Source organism: Sorghum bicolor, chromosome 5, assembly GCF_000003195.3.
Source record: "Sorghum bicolor cultivar BTx623 chromosome 5, Sorghum_bicolor_NCBIv3, whole genome shotgun sequence".
NCBI lineage: Eukaryota > Viridiplantae > Streptophyta > Magnoliopsida > Poales > Poaceae > Sorghum > Sorghum bicolor.
The window spans coordinates 15,659,632-15,676,306 of NC_012874.2; the positions used below are offsets into that span (position 1 = coordinate 15,659,632).

Here is a 16,675-nt window from a genome sequence, read left to right on the forward strand (position 1 = left end):
TTAATATTTATACCTTATAAGACTCTAGGTATTATGTCAATCAGGATCTCATCATTTTTAGATTTTCAAAAGATAAAATCTCCAGAACTCTAGCGAAACTTGGAACAAGTTAAATAGTAGCTCAGACCTTCTCATATCATGTTTGTCAATTACCTAGACTTGGATCAAACTTTCTTTTTATTTTACTTAAAACTTAGGATTACACAAAACTATTGTATATTACTCAAAAGAAAAACTTTGTTTGGTTTCATGGTTATGCATTTTTATTTATTTATTTCCGAATACTAGTAAATAAAACCAAGAAAGAAAAGTAATACTTATCTAGATACATGTGAGGGTGCCTCCCCCAAGCTGGATGTTGACATAGTCGTTCACTCTTGTGTCCTGCATGTTCGGTCTCACTCTTCTTAAGCCTCAAAATCCTACCCAACCCAAATAGACAACAAAACTCGTAGAGCATGTAAAGGGTTAGGTAATTGTCTAGAGCTTATGAGAGCTTAATGTGAGAATTCTATGAACTCAATCACATCAAGTTCCTCTACCAGGTTGTTTTGTGGCTCGAGATAGATTTTCAAGCGTTGACCATTTACCTTAAAAGTGTTACCTATTTCGTCTTGGATGGTAATGGCTCCATGAGTTGAAGTGTCAATAACCTTGTATGGTCCATCCCACTTACATCGTAGCTTACCATGCCCAAAGAGCTTAACTCTTGAATTGAATAGTAGAACCTTATCTCCAGGCTTAAACTCCTTGTGCTTGATTCTCTTATCATGCCATCATTTTGTTCTCTCTTTATAGATCCTTGAATTGTGGTAGGCTTTCTCTCTCCATTCTTCTAGCTCAGATAGTTGCATCAGACAATTCTCGCTAGCAAGGTGGAGATCCATGTTCCATTTCTTGAGTGCCCAATGAGCCTTCAACTCTACTTCCACAGGCAAATGACAACTTTTTCCATATACAAGTTGATAAGGTGACATGCCTATGGGTGTTTTGAATGCAGTTCTATATGCCCAAAGTGCATCAGGAAGTTTGTCCTTCCACCCCTTACCCATCTCACCTACAGTCTTTTGTAAAATATTTTTGATTTGTTTATTAGATGTTTCAGCTTGACCGCTAGTCTGAGGATGGTATGGTGTTGCAACGTTGTGTCGAACTCCATGATCGGCTAGGTACTTCCGGAAGATTTTGTCGATGAAGTGGGAACCTCCATCGCTTATAACTATCCGGGGTATACCAAAGCGAGGAAAGATTACTTCATGGAACATTCTCTTGGTATGTTTTGAATCAACTAATCAACAAGGTAGGGCTTCTACCCATTTGGACACGTAGTCCACAGCTACTAAGACATAATCGCAATTCCCGGACATAGGGAATGGCCCCATGAAATCAATGCCCCATACATCGAAAAGTTCTACCTGAAGATTATTTGTTAGAGGCATTTCATTTCGTGAGTTGGTATTCCCATGTTTTTGACATCGGTGGCATCTCCTGACAAAGTCCTTTGTATCTTCATACATCGTTGGCCAGAAAAAGCCACTTTGCCAAATTTTAGCATGTGTCCTGAATGCTCCATAGTGTCCTCCATATGGCGAGGCATGGCATCTTTCCATAATTTGAGTAGCCTCAGCCATAGGAACACACCTTCTCAAGAGTCCATCAGCGCACACTCGGAAAAGATATGGCTCATCCCAAAGGTAGAAACGACTATCGTGAAGCAACTTCCTTTTGTTTGTACCAGGTGGGACATAGCCTTTTACTATAAAGTTTACGATGTCCGCATACCATGGATCTGCATGTGTTATCTTAAGCAGAGTGTCATCCCTTAGGTAGTCATTTATGGGAAGCTCATCATGTGTTTCCTTATATTGAAGCCTAGACAAGTGGTCGGCTACGGAATTCTCTACTCCCTTCCTATCCCGGATTTCTATGTCAAAGTCTTGGAGTAGAAGAATCCAACGAATTAGACGAGGCTTAGCATCTTTCTTAGTGAGGAGGTACTTGAGAGCAGCATGGTCTGAATAGATGATTATCTTTGCCCCCACTAAGTAAGATCTAAACTTGTCTATAGCAAAGACAATAGCCAAAAGCTCTTTTTCAGTTGTAGTGTAATTGAGCTGTGGTCCAGACAAGGTTCTGCTAGCGTAGGATATGGCATAATGCTTTTTATCCTTGGTTTGTCCTAAAACGGAACCAACCACAAAATCACTAGCATCACACATGATCACAAAAAGAATATTCCAACCAGGTGGTTGGATAATCGGGGCTGAGATGAGTGCTTTCTTAAGAGTTTGAAAAGATTCATGACACTCATCACTAAACATGAAAGGTGCATCCTTAGCTAGGAGACTAGTTAGGGGTCTAGCAATTTGAAAGAAGTTCTTGATAAAGCGTCTATAGAACCCTGCATGTCCCAAAAAGCTACGGATTCTTTTCACATTAGTGGGAGGTGGAAGTTTTTCAATAACTTCAATCTTTGCTTTGTCCACATCTATACCACGTTCGGACACTTTATGTCCTAGCACTATTCCTTCGTGAACCATAAAATGGCATTTCTCCCAGTTCAGGATTAAGTTCTTTTCTTCACATCACTGCAAGACTATATCTAAATTCTCCAAACAATGATCGAAGGTTCTACCATAAATGGTAAAATCATCCATGAAAACCTCCATGATCTTCTAAATCATGTCCGAGAAAATAGACATCATGCACCGTTGGAAAGAAGCTGGAGCATTGCACAATCCGATCGACATTCGTCGGTATGCATAAGTTCCATACGGGCATGTAAAGGTAGTCTTTTCTTGGTCATCTGGATGGATTGGGATTTGGTGATATCCAGAATAACCATCAAGGAAACAAAAGAAAGAGTGGTTTGCAAGCCGTTCCAACATTTCATCAATGAAGGGTAAGGGAAAGTGATCTTTCTTTGTAGCCTTCTTGAGTTTTTGATAGTCAATACACATATGCCACCCAGTGACAATACATTGAGGGATGAGTTCATTCTTCTCATTCCTAACGACCGTCATTCTTCCTTTCTTTGGCACTACTTGAACAGGGCTAACCCACTCACTATGTGGCACAGGATAAATAATACCAGCATGATAGAGTTTGAGGACCTCTTTCTTAACAACCTCTCGCATAGCATTGTTAAGTCTCTGTTGTGGTTCCCTCGAAGGTGTAAAATTAGGATCAATAGGGATACGATGAGTGCAGAGAATGGGACTAATGCCCGTGAGATCTTCGAGAGAGTAGCCAAATGGTGATCTATGCCTTTCAAGAACAGTGACAAGTTGTTGTGTTTCATAATCGGAAAGCTTGTCACTCATAATTACTAGAGTTTGTGGGTTGTTGTGCAAAAAGATATATCTAAGGCTAGAAGGAAGAGGTTTTAACTCTATCGAAGGAGGTGAAGGTTGTTCATTTTTGTCTAGGTCAACGGGTTCTACCAACTCTTCTTCTTCTTGAACAAAGTGTTCATGATTAAAGAATGGTTGCGCCATCTCCTCTTGAGTCAGCATTAAGATTTCCTCAATAGGATCTGGTTTAAGTTTGGGTTCCACTATCATGTTAATTGATCTAGCAAGAGGAACAACAATAGTGGAATTCCCAACCTTGAAGTCTAAATGACCTCGTTGTGGTTGTTCTTGTAGAAGTTTCATGATTGGTCTGCCAATCAAGAGAGGAATCTCCGGTATGTCAAAAATGTGAAAATCTAGACATATTCCAGAGTCCTTGATTCTAACAGGAACTGCCCTTAATACCCCATGGCTTTATAGAATTAATCTAGATGGACTTTGTAAAAGTTTTTGAGATGGGGTTATAGACTCGTTGGGATAAAGAGTGTCAGCTAACTCTTTAGAAATAACATTTATCCCAACATATGGATTGTAGTGGACCTTCCTATCGGACCGTCTAATTTGCACAGAAGAATGGTTGAAGAAGTGATGATTCGAGCTACCTCAGGAGACAGCTCAGCTTCTGTTAGCCATTCATAACTCAAAATAGCCGAAAGGCTTTTGATGTGTTCTATGTCAACAGATTCTACTCTTAGAACGGATTGAGTGGTCCCTGCTAGAGGTCGTGTTTGGATAGGAAAATTCGAGGTGTTTCCATAATCTTCAAAAAGATCTTCCTCGAATTCAAAGGGATGCTCTAAAGGTGGTGGTTCATCATCCCTTAGTTGGTTTTGCATTCCCTTATCAGGAGGTTTCTCTACAACCAAATTAATGGATGGGTCAGGTAGAATTTCTAACTCGGTTGCAAGTTCATCATCTTTTGGTTTAGGATCAGGCTTGACTTCTTTTTCTTCTTCAAGAGACTCATCATAAATGCCTGTGTAAGGGGTATTTTCAAGGATTCTCTCTTGGATTGCTCTCCCCTCATCTGTGAGTTTGTGTGTGAATGAGCCTCCTGAAGCAATGTCGAGGTGAAGAGCAGCTTCCTTGTTTATACCGCGATAAAAGTGGTAGTATAGTACATGGTTAGGCAGGGCCAGGTTTGGACCGAAATTGGTAAGGCTTGTGAACCTAGCCCAAGTTGCTCCTAAAGTTTCCTTCTCTCTTTGTTTGAATGTAAAAATTTCGATTCTAAGGTCAGCGATTTGAAAATGTGGGAAGAAAGCGAGACAAAAGTTGTCCCGAAGTTCATCCCAACTTCCATTAATGCCTCCTACAGAATGAGCATACCAATTTTTTGCTCTTCCCAAAAGGGAGAACGGAAATAATTTCCATTTAAGGGTTTCTTGTGTCATGTCGGAAATAGATCGGCAAGAGCACAACTGCTCGAATTCTCTAAGGTGGGTGTATGGATCTTCATCTACTTGCCCAGAGAAGGGTTGCTCCTAAATCATGGCTATTAGATCAGGGCCGAGGTCGTAGCCATCTGTAAGAATTGGATGTGATGATGGTGGTGGCTCTAATAACTCGCCCTTTGGAGCAAAGAATTTATAAATAGGAGTGAAATCCATGTGGTATGGTGATAATGGTAAGGTGAGTGTGGTAAAAAGGGAAAAGAAAAAGATACACGGGCGACTTGGTTCGAAACTAGCACAGCTACCGTTCCCCGGCAACGACGCCAGAAAGCTTGTTGGGTATTTTAAACGCAAACAGAAAAATCCGCAAGCGCACGGATACCGATGTAGCTTTCACCTGGGAGTATTCGAGAGTATCGATTTTCCGCAGGGAACGTGAGTGTACTAATTAAGATTCAAGATCGCCCAAGGATAACTATATAATTATTTTTGGTGGGAAGAGTGGAAGTTTCCTGAGAGTTCTCTAGTTGATCTAAGAATCAAGAATTACTTCAAAGATTATTTATTTCGGGACATCAGAACACTAACCACAGAAAGAGATGAGAAGGGGCTAGGAAGCTCTCACTACGGTCCTACAAACACCGATCCGAACAAGGTGGAATACGTCGATCGTTAGGGCTATCACAACCCTAGGGCTACCACAACAATCCGCAGGATTGGGTGCAATTCCAGGTAACTGCAAGACTAAACACCACGTCTAATCTATTAATTACTACTCTAATGTTGCAAAGATTAGAGCACTTGATGCAAGCGGGAATCCAATAAATAACTTGAATGTAAATAAAAGTAATTAAAGAACTCAGGATTATGAATTGAAGAACCTGGACAACGATGAAGAACGAACGAGTTGCTGCAAAAGTACAATGTTCAAGAAGATCCGACAGATCCGGCTCCTCCTCCGCTCTCCTCTTCTCTCTCCCTATTTTCTAGATTACAACTAGAACTAGAACTAGATGAACTAGAACTAGAACTAGATGAACTAGAGGTAGAACTAGATGAACTAGAGGGATCCTCTCTACTTGAATGAAGAATTGAAACCTTAGCTTTGATTCTGTAGAACAGGTATGATCTCTAGGGGCCAGGGGGCCTTGCTTATATAGTCTTTTTAGATGAATCTGGGCCGTCGGATCAAATCGACATTAATCGCACGGTTTTCCTTGATCCCTTAGGTCGGTGCAGCATGATCCGCAAAAAGGACTCTGATTGGGCACTGTAGCAGGGCGGGCGCCCAGGAGAGTAGGGCGGGTGCCCTACCTCCGAGCCCGATTGCCTTCCCGTTCGTTCCCGTGGCTTGTGAAGTCTTCTAGATGGTAGAAAATTGTTCGGCACGTTATTATCTCTATGTAATCCCGACGTGTGGGCCTTTCCTCCGTATTTCCTGATAACCCCCTGCAGAAATAGATAAACACCAAAACTCATGGAATTCTGTCAGATAAAACCCTAAATTTGGGTGTTGGTTGCATATAGCTCCTTTTTCATGATTAGTTGATGGTTAAATGTGAGCATTAAGGATCGTCAACAATCGGGATGGTGAACCTGCACAGGGAGACTCAGGTGGAGTGCCTCCAGGACGTGCCCAACCACGTTCGAGAGATTGCACTCCATGGTGTCTACGCAGGAGCAGCGGGTGCATTGGCAGCAGCTCAGCTTCATGATGGAGCCTGGCTCTCGAAGACCCTTGCCCTAGACTTCATCGAAGAGTGTAATGATGAGACTTCGACGATCTAGCAGAGGAATTCACCCCCTGCACCAATGCAATGGCGCCAGTCTCATCGTCGGCAGATGTCATCAACTGTGCAACAAGAAGGAAATACCGGCGAGGTATGTAAATGTAAACATATATAATTCATCTCTTTCATTAGGTTTTAGACTTACTTGGTTATTAATTTAGTATTTTTGTTTCTATATCTACGTGTTGCCTTCTAGATCGACCTCTACAGGGAGAAGCGTACCTCCACGAGGGCCAAAGAAGCCGTTGGAGGGACGCTATGTAATCTCTGAGTTTGAGATAGCTACAGGCAGAACACTTGGTGAACATGCAAATAAATATGTTAGTAACTGTGGATACCTTGTGAGAGATCAAATACCGATCAGTGCTCGTGAATGGAGAGAGAAGAGAGGTGCTCCTGAAATCAGTTTTGTCTCTGATCGTGACAAGGAGTTAGTTTGGAAAGCCGTCACGGACGTTTTCACCTTCGACACCAACGATGAAGAGTTGAAGGTGCGAATTTATGACTAGACTATGAAGAAGATGGCAGTACTGTTCTAGAATTGGAAGAAGTCTTTGTACAATAAATTTGTCAAGAAAAACGAGACTCCAAATTTCAACCTCAAGCAATATGTAAAGCTGAGGGCCTTCTAGGATGACTTCGTGCAGTACAAAACATCAGAAGAGGGCGAGGAACGAGCCATTAGAAACAAAGGGAATGCAAGTAAAAAGACATACCACCATCACATGGGATCAGGTGGTTATAAGAGTGTTGTTCCAAAGTGGGACCGAATGGAACAGGAGATGCTTGCTGTGGGGGTCACACCCGAGACAATAGCAAAGAATTGGAGGGAGCGCTCCAAGCATTGGTTCTACGGTCATGGGGGAAGCGTGGACCCAGACACCGGGGCGCTAGTTTGGGGCCAAGAAATCTCTAGAGCAGCAGAGACACTAGTCCGTACACGAGAGACGGTTCAGTTTGATGAGTTTAGGCCTAACCGGGAGAAGGATGAACTCACCTATGCGCTTGAAAATCCTGAGCACGATGGGCGTACGAGAGGCTATGGGGCAGTTCCAGGGCTGCAATCATTCCAAGTTGATCAAGATACCTACAGAAGCCGCCAGAGAAAGAAGGATGAGGAGGCAGAGCGGATCCACCGGCTGGAAGCATTTGTTCTGCAGTCAGAAGAGCGCGAGAAAGCTCGTGAAGAATGGATGCAGGCGGAGATTCAAAGGCAAGTGCAAGCAGCACTTAGTCAAATGACGAAAGGGCAAGGTACATCACAGCCTGAGGTCAACGTTAGCCCCCCAGGCTAGTTGAAAAACAGCTACGCATCCACGGAAGTACCAACCATTCAGGATGACACGAAGCTACACTTCCCAGTGGATGATGTCTTTGAGGCTTTTACTACCTGTGAGCTGCATGTACCAGATGGCAATGCAACAAAAAAGGTGGCTATCGCTGTTGTCAACCCTATCGACCGAACGAGAACTCCAAGAATCCATAATCGACCAGTACCTGGTGGATATGCTAGCGTCTCGGTTGATAGGGTTGAGAAAGGTTGTGGCAATGTGCCTCTAGAAATAGAAGGGGGAGACGGAGAGAAGACCTTAGGTGAAGCTGAGAAGACGTTTATTTGTTGGCGCAAGCGCTTCATAATTATTCCTCACCATATGTTTGTGCGTGATTTTACTTCTTACTTCTAATATTATTTATTATGTATTGAATTTAAAAAAGTTTGCTCACAAAACTTGTAATTGTTTTCTTTCCAGGGACTCCTCCAACCTAAGTCCAGTTCTCTCCCCAGCGCATCATAGTGCTGCAGGCGGTGACAATGCTGGATCTCCTCCAACACCTGCGGCGGCCACACCGACCCCACCACCGCCTCCACCAAGGTCTCCACCTCCTCCACTGAGGTCTCCAACTACTCCTCCACCACGTTCTCCAACACCGAAAAGATCGGCCCCACCACCTCCACTGCCTACACCGCCCTCTCCAAAGAGTACACGGTCGGTCCCCTCGCCTCCAAAGTGAGGTAGTCAGAAGCGGTCCGCCCAAGAACGACCGAAGTCATCGGTCCCACCTCCAAAGAAGGCTGCCTCAGCAAAGTGAGCTAAGACACCAGAGAAATTACCTTATGAAAAGAGTGAAGAGGAGGTAATTGCTACATCCAAATCTGAGGTGAAACAATTTTTTGATAAATTGAAGGAGGACATGAAAAAGCGGCTAAACCCACAAAAGCCGTACTTTTATGTAAAGCCAGAGGAACTGAGGAAGAAGGTCGCGGACCAGCAAAAGAAGCAGCAGGAAGCTCAGAAAAAGCCAGCACTTTCGGACTATGAGCGGTCTCTGGTCAAGTCTTCACACCCTAGAAAGAGAGTAGGAAAGTGGGTCCCACAGCTCGGAGAAGTATCAAAACCGGTACCCCCTTTCATTGTGCCAAATCAATACGGCTCAAATGAAGACTTGATACCAAAGAAATCCTTAGCGTTGTCTGAGCTAGATTCGCTTGAGCATTACTTTGGACAGAGCAGTTTATATATTGAAGACATTGCCGCCATTATTGGATGTCAAACATTTGAAAAAGCTGAGGTAGTTTATCAATGGAGGGCAAGATATGAACCGGGCAGGAGTCTATTCAACCCTCAGCGTTTACATGAGCTCGGCACATAAATGTTTACAATAAACAAATGGTGCATTGAGGCGTCTAACAGGAGAGATAATTGGATTTCTGTTCGTATTAGACAACATCACTACTTCCGTGGAGATGACCTTATATACGTGCAGTTCGAAGAATTGCACCAATTATGTCGCCTCGACGCTCTCGACAAATCTCTTGTCAGCTGCTTTTGTCTATAAGTATTTCTTTCTTTTTATTAAACTTCTAACTTCTTTAATTACATGTATATAATCCTTACACACTTATGATTTGTATGTATATATGCAGGCACCAAATGAGAGAGCTCAGAATCAGAAATGACAATAGTATTGGATTCGTTGACCCTTATATTGTTTTCAAGGCTCCGCAGGCAGTGTGGACAGCATCTCATGAGACAGAAGTCTGCACCAATCTTATGAGGTTCTTTGTGAACCAAAAAGAAAAACAAACAATACTCTTCCCCTTCAAGTTCGAGTGAGTTATATAGTTATTAAGTGCATGCATATTTTATTTTACTTATTATTACTCGAGACAAGTTTTATATAGTTATATATAGGCCTGACTATATATATGTGTAAACAGCTTTCACTAGATACTCATGGTCATTGAAATTCCCAAGAACCGATTGATAATCTTGGACTCAACGAGAAAACCACAAGAAAATTATCAACAAATGGTAAACATTATTCAAAGGTACGTAATGTCGATCTCAGCTAGAAGAATATCATAATATGACTCTATAATTAGTTCACGATCCACAATGGCTGTGTGTAGGGTTTGGGAAAGATTTATTGACCGTGAACATCTCAGTGGATGTAAAGCACCGCTTAACATAATTCATCCACAAGTAAGTTTTACTAGCTAGCAAACTTTCGCTAATATATATATCATACAGTGATGTTTAAGACAAGAAGGGGGGAACAACCTATGTGCATATTACGTGTGCAAATTTATGATGGCACAAGTCAATCAAACACCCACAGAGACGCTCAGAGTACGTTACATGTCTCTTTTCATTATCTCCTGAATTATATTGAATAACTTAGATAACTAATACCTTTTTTTATTTATTTCAAATTAAAGACGGAATGGTTGAGGGAAAAGGACATGCAAAAAGACCGAATCAAAGCTATCCAAGAGACGATAGCAGGATTTCTCCGCGAGCAAGTGATCAATCCAAACGGCGAGTTTCACTTTAACGGTAACTAAACTCTTATTCCAAACAACGATGATCATTTGTATCGTTTTTAGACATTGGGAGAAAAACTCTATGTATATATGTGTTACGAATTTTGTACTTATAAAACTATATATAAAGCTTTTTACATATCTATTTAATTTTTGATGTGGCCTATTCATTTTATTATAGACAAAGCTTAATTATAAAGCTATGTCTATAATTTTTATTTATATATGCTTAATATGCGTGTAATATAAATATATTATTGTATCAGCAAAAAATATGTCTTGAAAAACCTATTATTATTATATAAAAACAATAAACAAAACCGAAGAAGTGAACCAAAAAAATCCTTTAACACCGGTTGGTAATACCAACCGGTGTTAAAGGGGGGGCTTTAGCCCGGGTTCCCCGGACCGGGACTAAAGGGTGGGCCTTTAGTCCCGGAAGGGCAGCACCGGCTCGGGAACCGGAGCAACAGGTCCTTCCCGACCGGTGTTAATGCCCCAACATGCAACAGTGTCTTAGGAAAATCCCTCTGTACCCTACAATTACTCTTTCCTTGGACGTTCCTAATTCATCTAGTACACTTCACATTCCCTAGGACATTCCAATTCCAATGTGTGGAAAGGTAGAGGAGGGAGGGATAGATCGGTAGGACTCATTTCTAGGACAGAGGTAAGGCACAAGGTAAGGAATAACTGTGATATAGTAGGAGCTTAGAGACCGATAATGGTGGTGGTGACCACTGGAGCAGAGTAGAGCCATAGATACAAAGCCTAAGGGAGTGGAAAGGAGGGCATCATGGTCAAGAGGATAAGCATGAGCTTGGCAAATTTCATGCAATACTTGCTCCTGACTCGACATGCCTTGCCATATCTAAGGGCCAAATTAACAAAGAGGTCTAGACGTGCGGCAAACCATTTAAAAAGTTTATGAACATGGAAGTTCGATCCAAGGGCCAAACAAAGGGGTATGGGCCTGCGGTGAAAGACTTTGAAAATTTATGGACATAGAAATCAACTTTTAGAGTTGGACCTAGCTGAAACCCCACAAAAATTGAAGGATCTCTAGGTCATAACTCGGCTATATATAGTACAGTAGTTGTCCCTGTGCTACAAAGCACTTGCATTGGACAATAACACACCAAACGTAAAGAAAAGATTCAGCTTTAGAGGCTCAGCTAGAGCAACACCAATTCGGAATCCACTTTGTTGTCTCCTCTCTCGTCTCCTCACCATGGCAGCTATTGTTGAAGATCGTCAACTGCAGGTTGCCGCCGAGAGAGAAGCTGCCAAGCCGGTATCAGCGTTACCGACGAAGCTGGAGTTGGAGCGCGGAGGCACAGGTGGTGCCGTCGTTAACCGCGGGACTGAAGAGGAGGGCTCGTACTGCCTGATTAAAAACGTGAGGCACCTCAGCAACCGTGGCTTTACCAAGCTGCCAGAAAGGTACGTCCTGCCGGACCCCGACCGCCCCGGCGACGTGCTCGGCAGGGTGAAGCTCCCCGTCGTCGACCTGGCGCGCCTCCGCGATCCTGCCCACCGTGCTTCCGAGCTGGAGACGCTCGACGCCGCGTGCCGCCAATCTGGGTTCTTTCAGGCCAGTACACTGCAGCACAGGCCTGCCATGCCATGTATCTTCTTTGTTTCCATGCGTGCAGAGCTAATAAACGCATGCATGGGCGCGCGTGTATACATGCAGGTGGTGAACCATGGCGTGACGCGCGAGCTGATCGACGGGTTGCTGGACGTGGCGCGGCGGTTCTTCGAGCTTCCGTTGGCACGCCGGGCGCGGTACATGTCGCCGGACGTGCGGGCGCCGGTGAGGTACGGCACCAGCTTCAACCAGGCCAAAGATGCCGTGCTCTTCTGGCGCGACTTCCTCAAGCTAGGCTGCCAGCCGCTACACGCCGTCGTCGCATTGTGGCCTGACGAACCCGCTGATCTCAGGTATGATACTTAATAAGGTTAATGATCTGCTACACGTCAATCATGACTCGAGCACAGCCGACAGCACACAGCAACCACAAATTAATCGAGCTATGATTGTCCCGGCCGTCAATCCATTTTTTAAAATGAAAGCAATCAATCTTCTCTAAGAGGTTTCAAAACCCACTTCTAATCTTGAATTTTTTTTACAAGATTGAAAAACCTTTGCTCTTCAATAACCACGTTGTTTTCGCACTAGGGAAAATCGACATAATCACACAGAACGTCGGGAAGATTAAGGAGTAGATAGAGTTCATGGAAACGTACTAGAGAAAAAGAATAAATGTGCTCTCAACTCTTTTTAGTCACTTGAAAAAGTCATTAATTTACTAAATGATTTTTTATAAACTATTGGAGATGCTCTTAGTACTAATGAATATAAACATATCTATAGTTTTTTCACTTTTTCCTATATTTTAGGTGCCTGAATTTTAAGATGATTTCAGTCAACACTCTTCTAATATAATTAGTACAAGTAAATTGTTACTTTTGTGATTTTTTATTTATCTTTGTGTCATAACATATCAAATTTTTGTCTTTGTCTAACTATAGAAAATAATTGTGAATTTTTAAATTATCTGTGTGCCAAAACATATAGGATTTTGTCATGTTTGTGGTTTTGTCTAACTGGATTTTTATTCTCGGAACCAAAAATTATAGATTGATGTGTTTACAGAAATTGTAACTAACACTACAATTTTAGTATAAAATATATCCAATAACCATCGCATGTAGGAGAACTAAAATTCAGGCACCTGAAATTTAGCAAATCCCATAGTTTTTTATAACTGGCCAAGTTTATAATAAGGGATTCGTTAAAATTCAAGTGACTGAATTTTATAGCTTCTTTTTAAGGGATGTTTATTACATATATTTTATACTATATTTTTTACTACAATTAGAACTTTAGTTCGTCTCGATTTATGTGGGCGTAATTCGTAATTTTTAGCTCTAAGAATAAGAACCGTTAGGTAAAACCACAAGCCCGACAAAATCTGATCTGTTGGAGCTTGGCACAAAGACAATTAACAATTTATAATTGTTTTATAATCAAAGACAAGGATGAGAATTTGATATGCCATGATACAAAGACAAATAACAAACAACAAAAATAACAAATCATTCTTTGTATAAAATAACTAGTATATGCCTTCTTCGGTTTGTGGGTGAAAATTTTTTGTTTGTCACATCAGATATTTTATGGAATATTGGAACGGGTGTTTAGATACTAATTAAAGAACTATATCAGAATAGGTGTTCAGAAACTAATTAAAAAACTACTTGCATAACTTGCTTAAAAACCACGAGACAAATTTATTAAGCATAATTAATCCGTCATTAGCTCATGTGTGTACTGTAGCAATTATGGCTAATTATAGACTAATTTATGCTTAATTAATTGGTGTCCCAGTTCCATGCAAACTGTGCAAATAATGAAACTAATTGCATGTAGGGAAGTGGCGGCCAGGTACGCCATGGCGAACCATCAGTTGTTCATGGAGCTCATGGAGGCAGCACTAGAGGCTCTGGGCATCCCCTGCCGTCACAGTCAGAGTCTGCTAGGCGAGCTGGAGGCTGGGTACTCGCAGATTATGCTCAACTGCTACCCGGCGTGCCCGCAACCGGAGCTCACGCTTGGGCTGCCGCCGCACTCTGACTACTGTCTCCTCACGCTCCTGCTTCAGGACCAAGTCCAGGGTCTCCAGATCATGCACCTCGGCCACTGGCTCACCGTCCATGCCGTCCCAGGGTCCATCATCGTCAACGTCGGCGACCACCTCGAGGTTTGCATATGTGTACTGTTCATCTACTTCAGTCCCAAAATAAATAGTACGTATTCGACTTTAATGATTTAATCTATACCAGTTTATGCTAATAAAGAACACTATCAGTGTTCATAGCACTAAACCAACGTTGATAGATTCATTATGAAATATAGTTTTACAATGTATCTATTTTTACCATAAAGTATAATTAATTATCCATTTCATATATCTGGTTAAAATAAAAAATAGTTTTACCAAAACTAAATTGCCATTCCTTTTTGGCGGAGCTAGCAATCAGTTACTCATATTTACGCACATTGACTAAAATACATATATGTTATCAGCTATATATAGTCAATTATTATATATGTTATCAGCCATGAATATGATTTTTTGTTCTCAAATACATATACTGCTGGTAGGTTGCTTTTAAATTTTGACTTTTCACAAGTGGAGACCGATATAACCTAGAAAAATAAACAGGACTCTCAGATCCAATAGGAAGTAGACAAATGCAGAGTAAATATGTGGAGCGAGTCAGCAGGTACAAAATGTTTAAACTACTAAACTAGTTGTTTTACATAGTAGTTGAGTTAGTGTTTTGAGACAAAATGCTGATGGAGCACTTATACATAAATTACAAGTTGGAACAGTGAGGTGTCCCCAGGTATGCATCATCCACTTCAACTTATCCAAGGATTAGGTGGCTAGGTCATCATCCAACTTAAATTTCATAATAGGTCGTTCAGTTTAACAATAATAAAAACAACTTTCCAATGTGTCTACACCACACACTTGTCAAAAGCTTAGGCAGCTCTATGTGTAACTGGTCTCCTCAGACCTGCATACATCCGTCCGAAAATATCTTGGTCGGCGCAGACGATTCACTAGAAATTGTTATCCTCTCCCATTACATGGCCGACCCAAGTTGTCCAACAAATATTGTAACTTACGGCAGCCCATGTTGCTATCATAGTCAAATGGAACCTATAATAATAAGAAATTGCAAACCTAACGGTAGAAGATATCCTCTAGCTTTGTAGCATTGTATTATTAAAAGTTGGTGAAGCGCGGAAGGCAATACGTACAGAGAGACTTACATCTATTCTTTTTTAGCAAACCTAGCGCACTGACATCCAGCCCTAGGCCTGTGTTCGGACGGGCTCCATCCCGCCTCCCGCTCACGTAAAATCGAATCAAAATAGAAATTGTGTTCATTGTGCCCACACAAACAGGAAAGCACGCCCCGCCTCACCCCACATCACCACATGCCTATGCCCCTGCACCCAACTGCGTGATGCAACAGAAGGTGCAAGGAGGAGAGATACAATTGTAACATGTCTCTAAAAACAATTATAATATGTGTAACATCTCCCATTATACTTTTGCACCATCCATATAATTCAACTGCAACATATACCTCTAAAACGTCTGAAACAATTGAAACATAAAATTGCAACATATGGAGAGAGAGAGCGCATGGCCTAGGGAGCGGTATGGTCGCTAGATCTGAGAGCGTTGAGACCTCCCTATGGGGGAGGAAAGCCAGTGTCAGGGGAGGGCCGCCGTAGGGGTGGGGGAGGAGGACGCCGGGGTAGGGGAAGGAGCCGCCAAGGTTGGGAGAGGAGGACGTCAGGGTGCGGGAAGTTGCTGCCGGTGTGGGAGAAGGCACCACAAGGGTAGAGAAAGAGGATGCTGCGATAGAAGAGTGTGCTGCCGCCAGCTTGGGATGGAACTAGCGGCATACACCATGGAGAGGATCATACAGCTGCCGTTCATGGGAAGATCGACGCACGGGATGGAGAAGCGGGTGCACGCGATGGAGAGGAACAGAGTCGGCACACAGCTAGAAGGAAGAAAAATGCATCATTGGGAGAGGAGGACGGTCGCCCGTAGCCAATTAATCATTACCGATTCATTTTTTTCAGGATACAAAGGAAAGTTTCCTGTCATGCATTGAATTTTTACTTAGACTGATGATGCCTAATTGGTAGCAGATCTACAGCAACGGACTGTACAAGAGCAAGTTGCACCGGGTGCGGGTGAACTCAACGCAGGCACGCATCTCGGCGGCGTCCTTCCACAGCGTCCCAGTGGAGCGGGTGATTGGGCCAGCGGCGGAGCTGGTCGACGAAGGAAACCCACGGCGGTACAAGGATACCGACTACGCCACCTTCCTCAACTTCCTCGCATCCGCCGAGGGCAAGCATAAGACCTTCCTCCAGTCAAGGAAGCTGGCAGGCTAATAATCAGCTTGGGTGTTACAGTGACTAAAAGCTGCTTCGAACTTGGTTAACTACTTGCTTAATTAATCTCCCGTAGTATTATTCCTGCAGTACTCTACTAGTAGGTACGCTGTGAGTTAGTGTCGCCAAACTTGGCTAATTGTTGTTAGCATTATATGTGTTGTATATATATCTATTGTATATGCTTGAACGCACTGAGAATGCACTGACCTCCGAGGCTGTCCAACCCAGTCCGAGACGCATAATTTCCAAAAATTTTCAAGATTCTCCATCACATGCATTGAATCTATTTCGATCTGGGCACCCACCATCCTGCT

At 42.5% G+C, this 16,675-nt stretch overlaps 1 protein-coding gene across 1 annotated transcript; it reads left to right on the forward strand.

Moving 5' to 3' along the window:
• Window positions 11,595-16,358, forward strand: LOC8060047 (protein DMR6-LIKE OXYGENASE 2). The gene is made up of 4 exons (XM_002449303.1): window positions 11,595-11,957; window positions 12,060-12,307; window positions 13,800-14,130; window positions 16,110-16,358. Exons 1-4 carry the CDS (start codon window positions 11,595-11,597, stop codon window positions 16,356-16,358), a joined length of 1,191 nt encoding a protein of 396 aa, XP_002449348.1.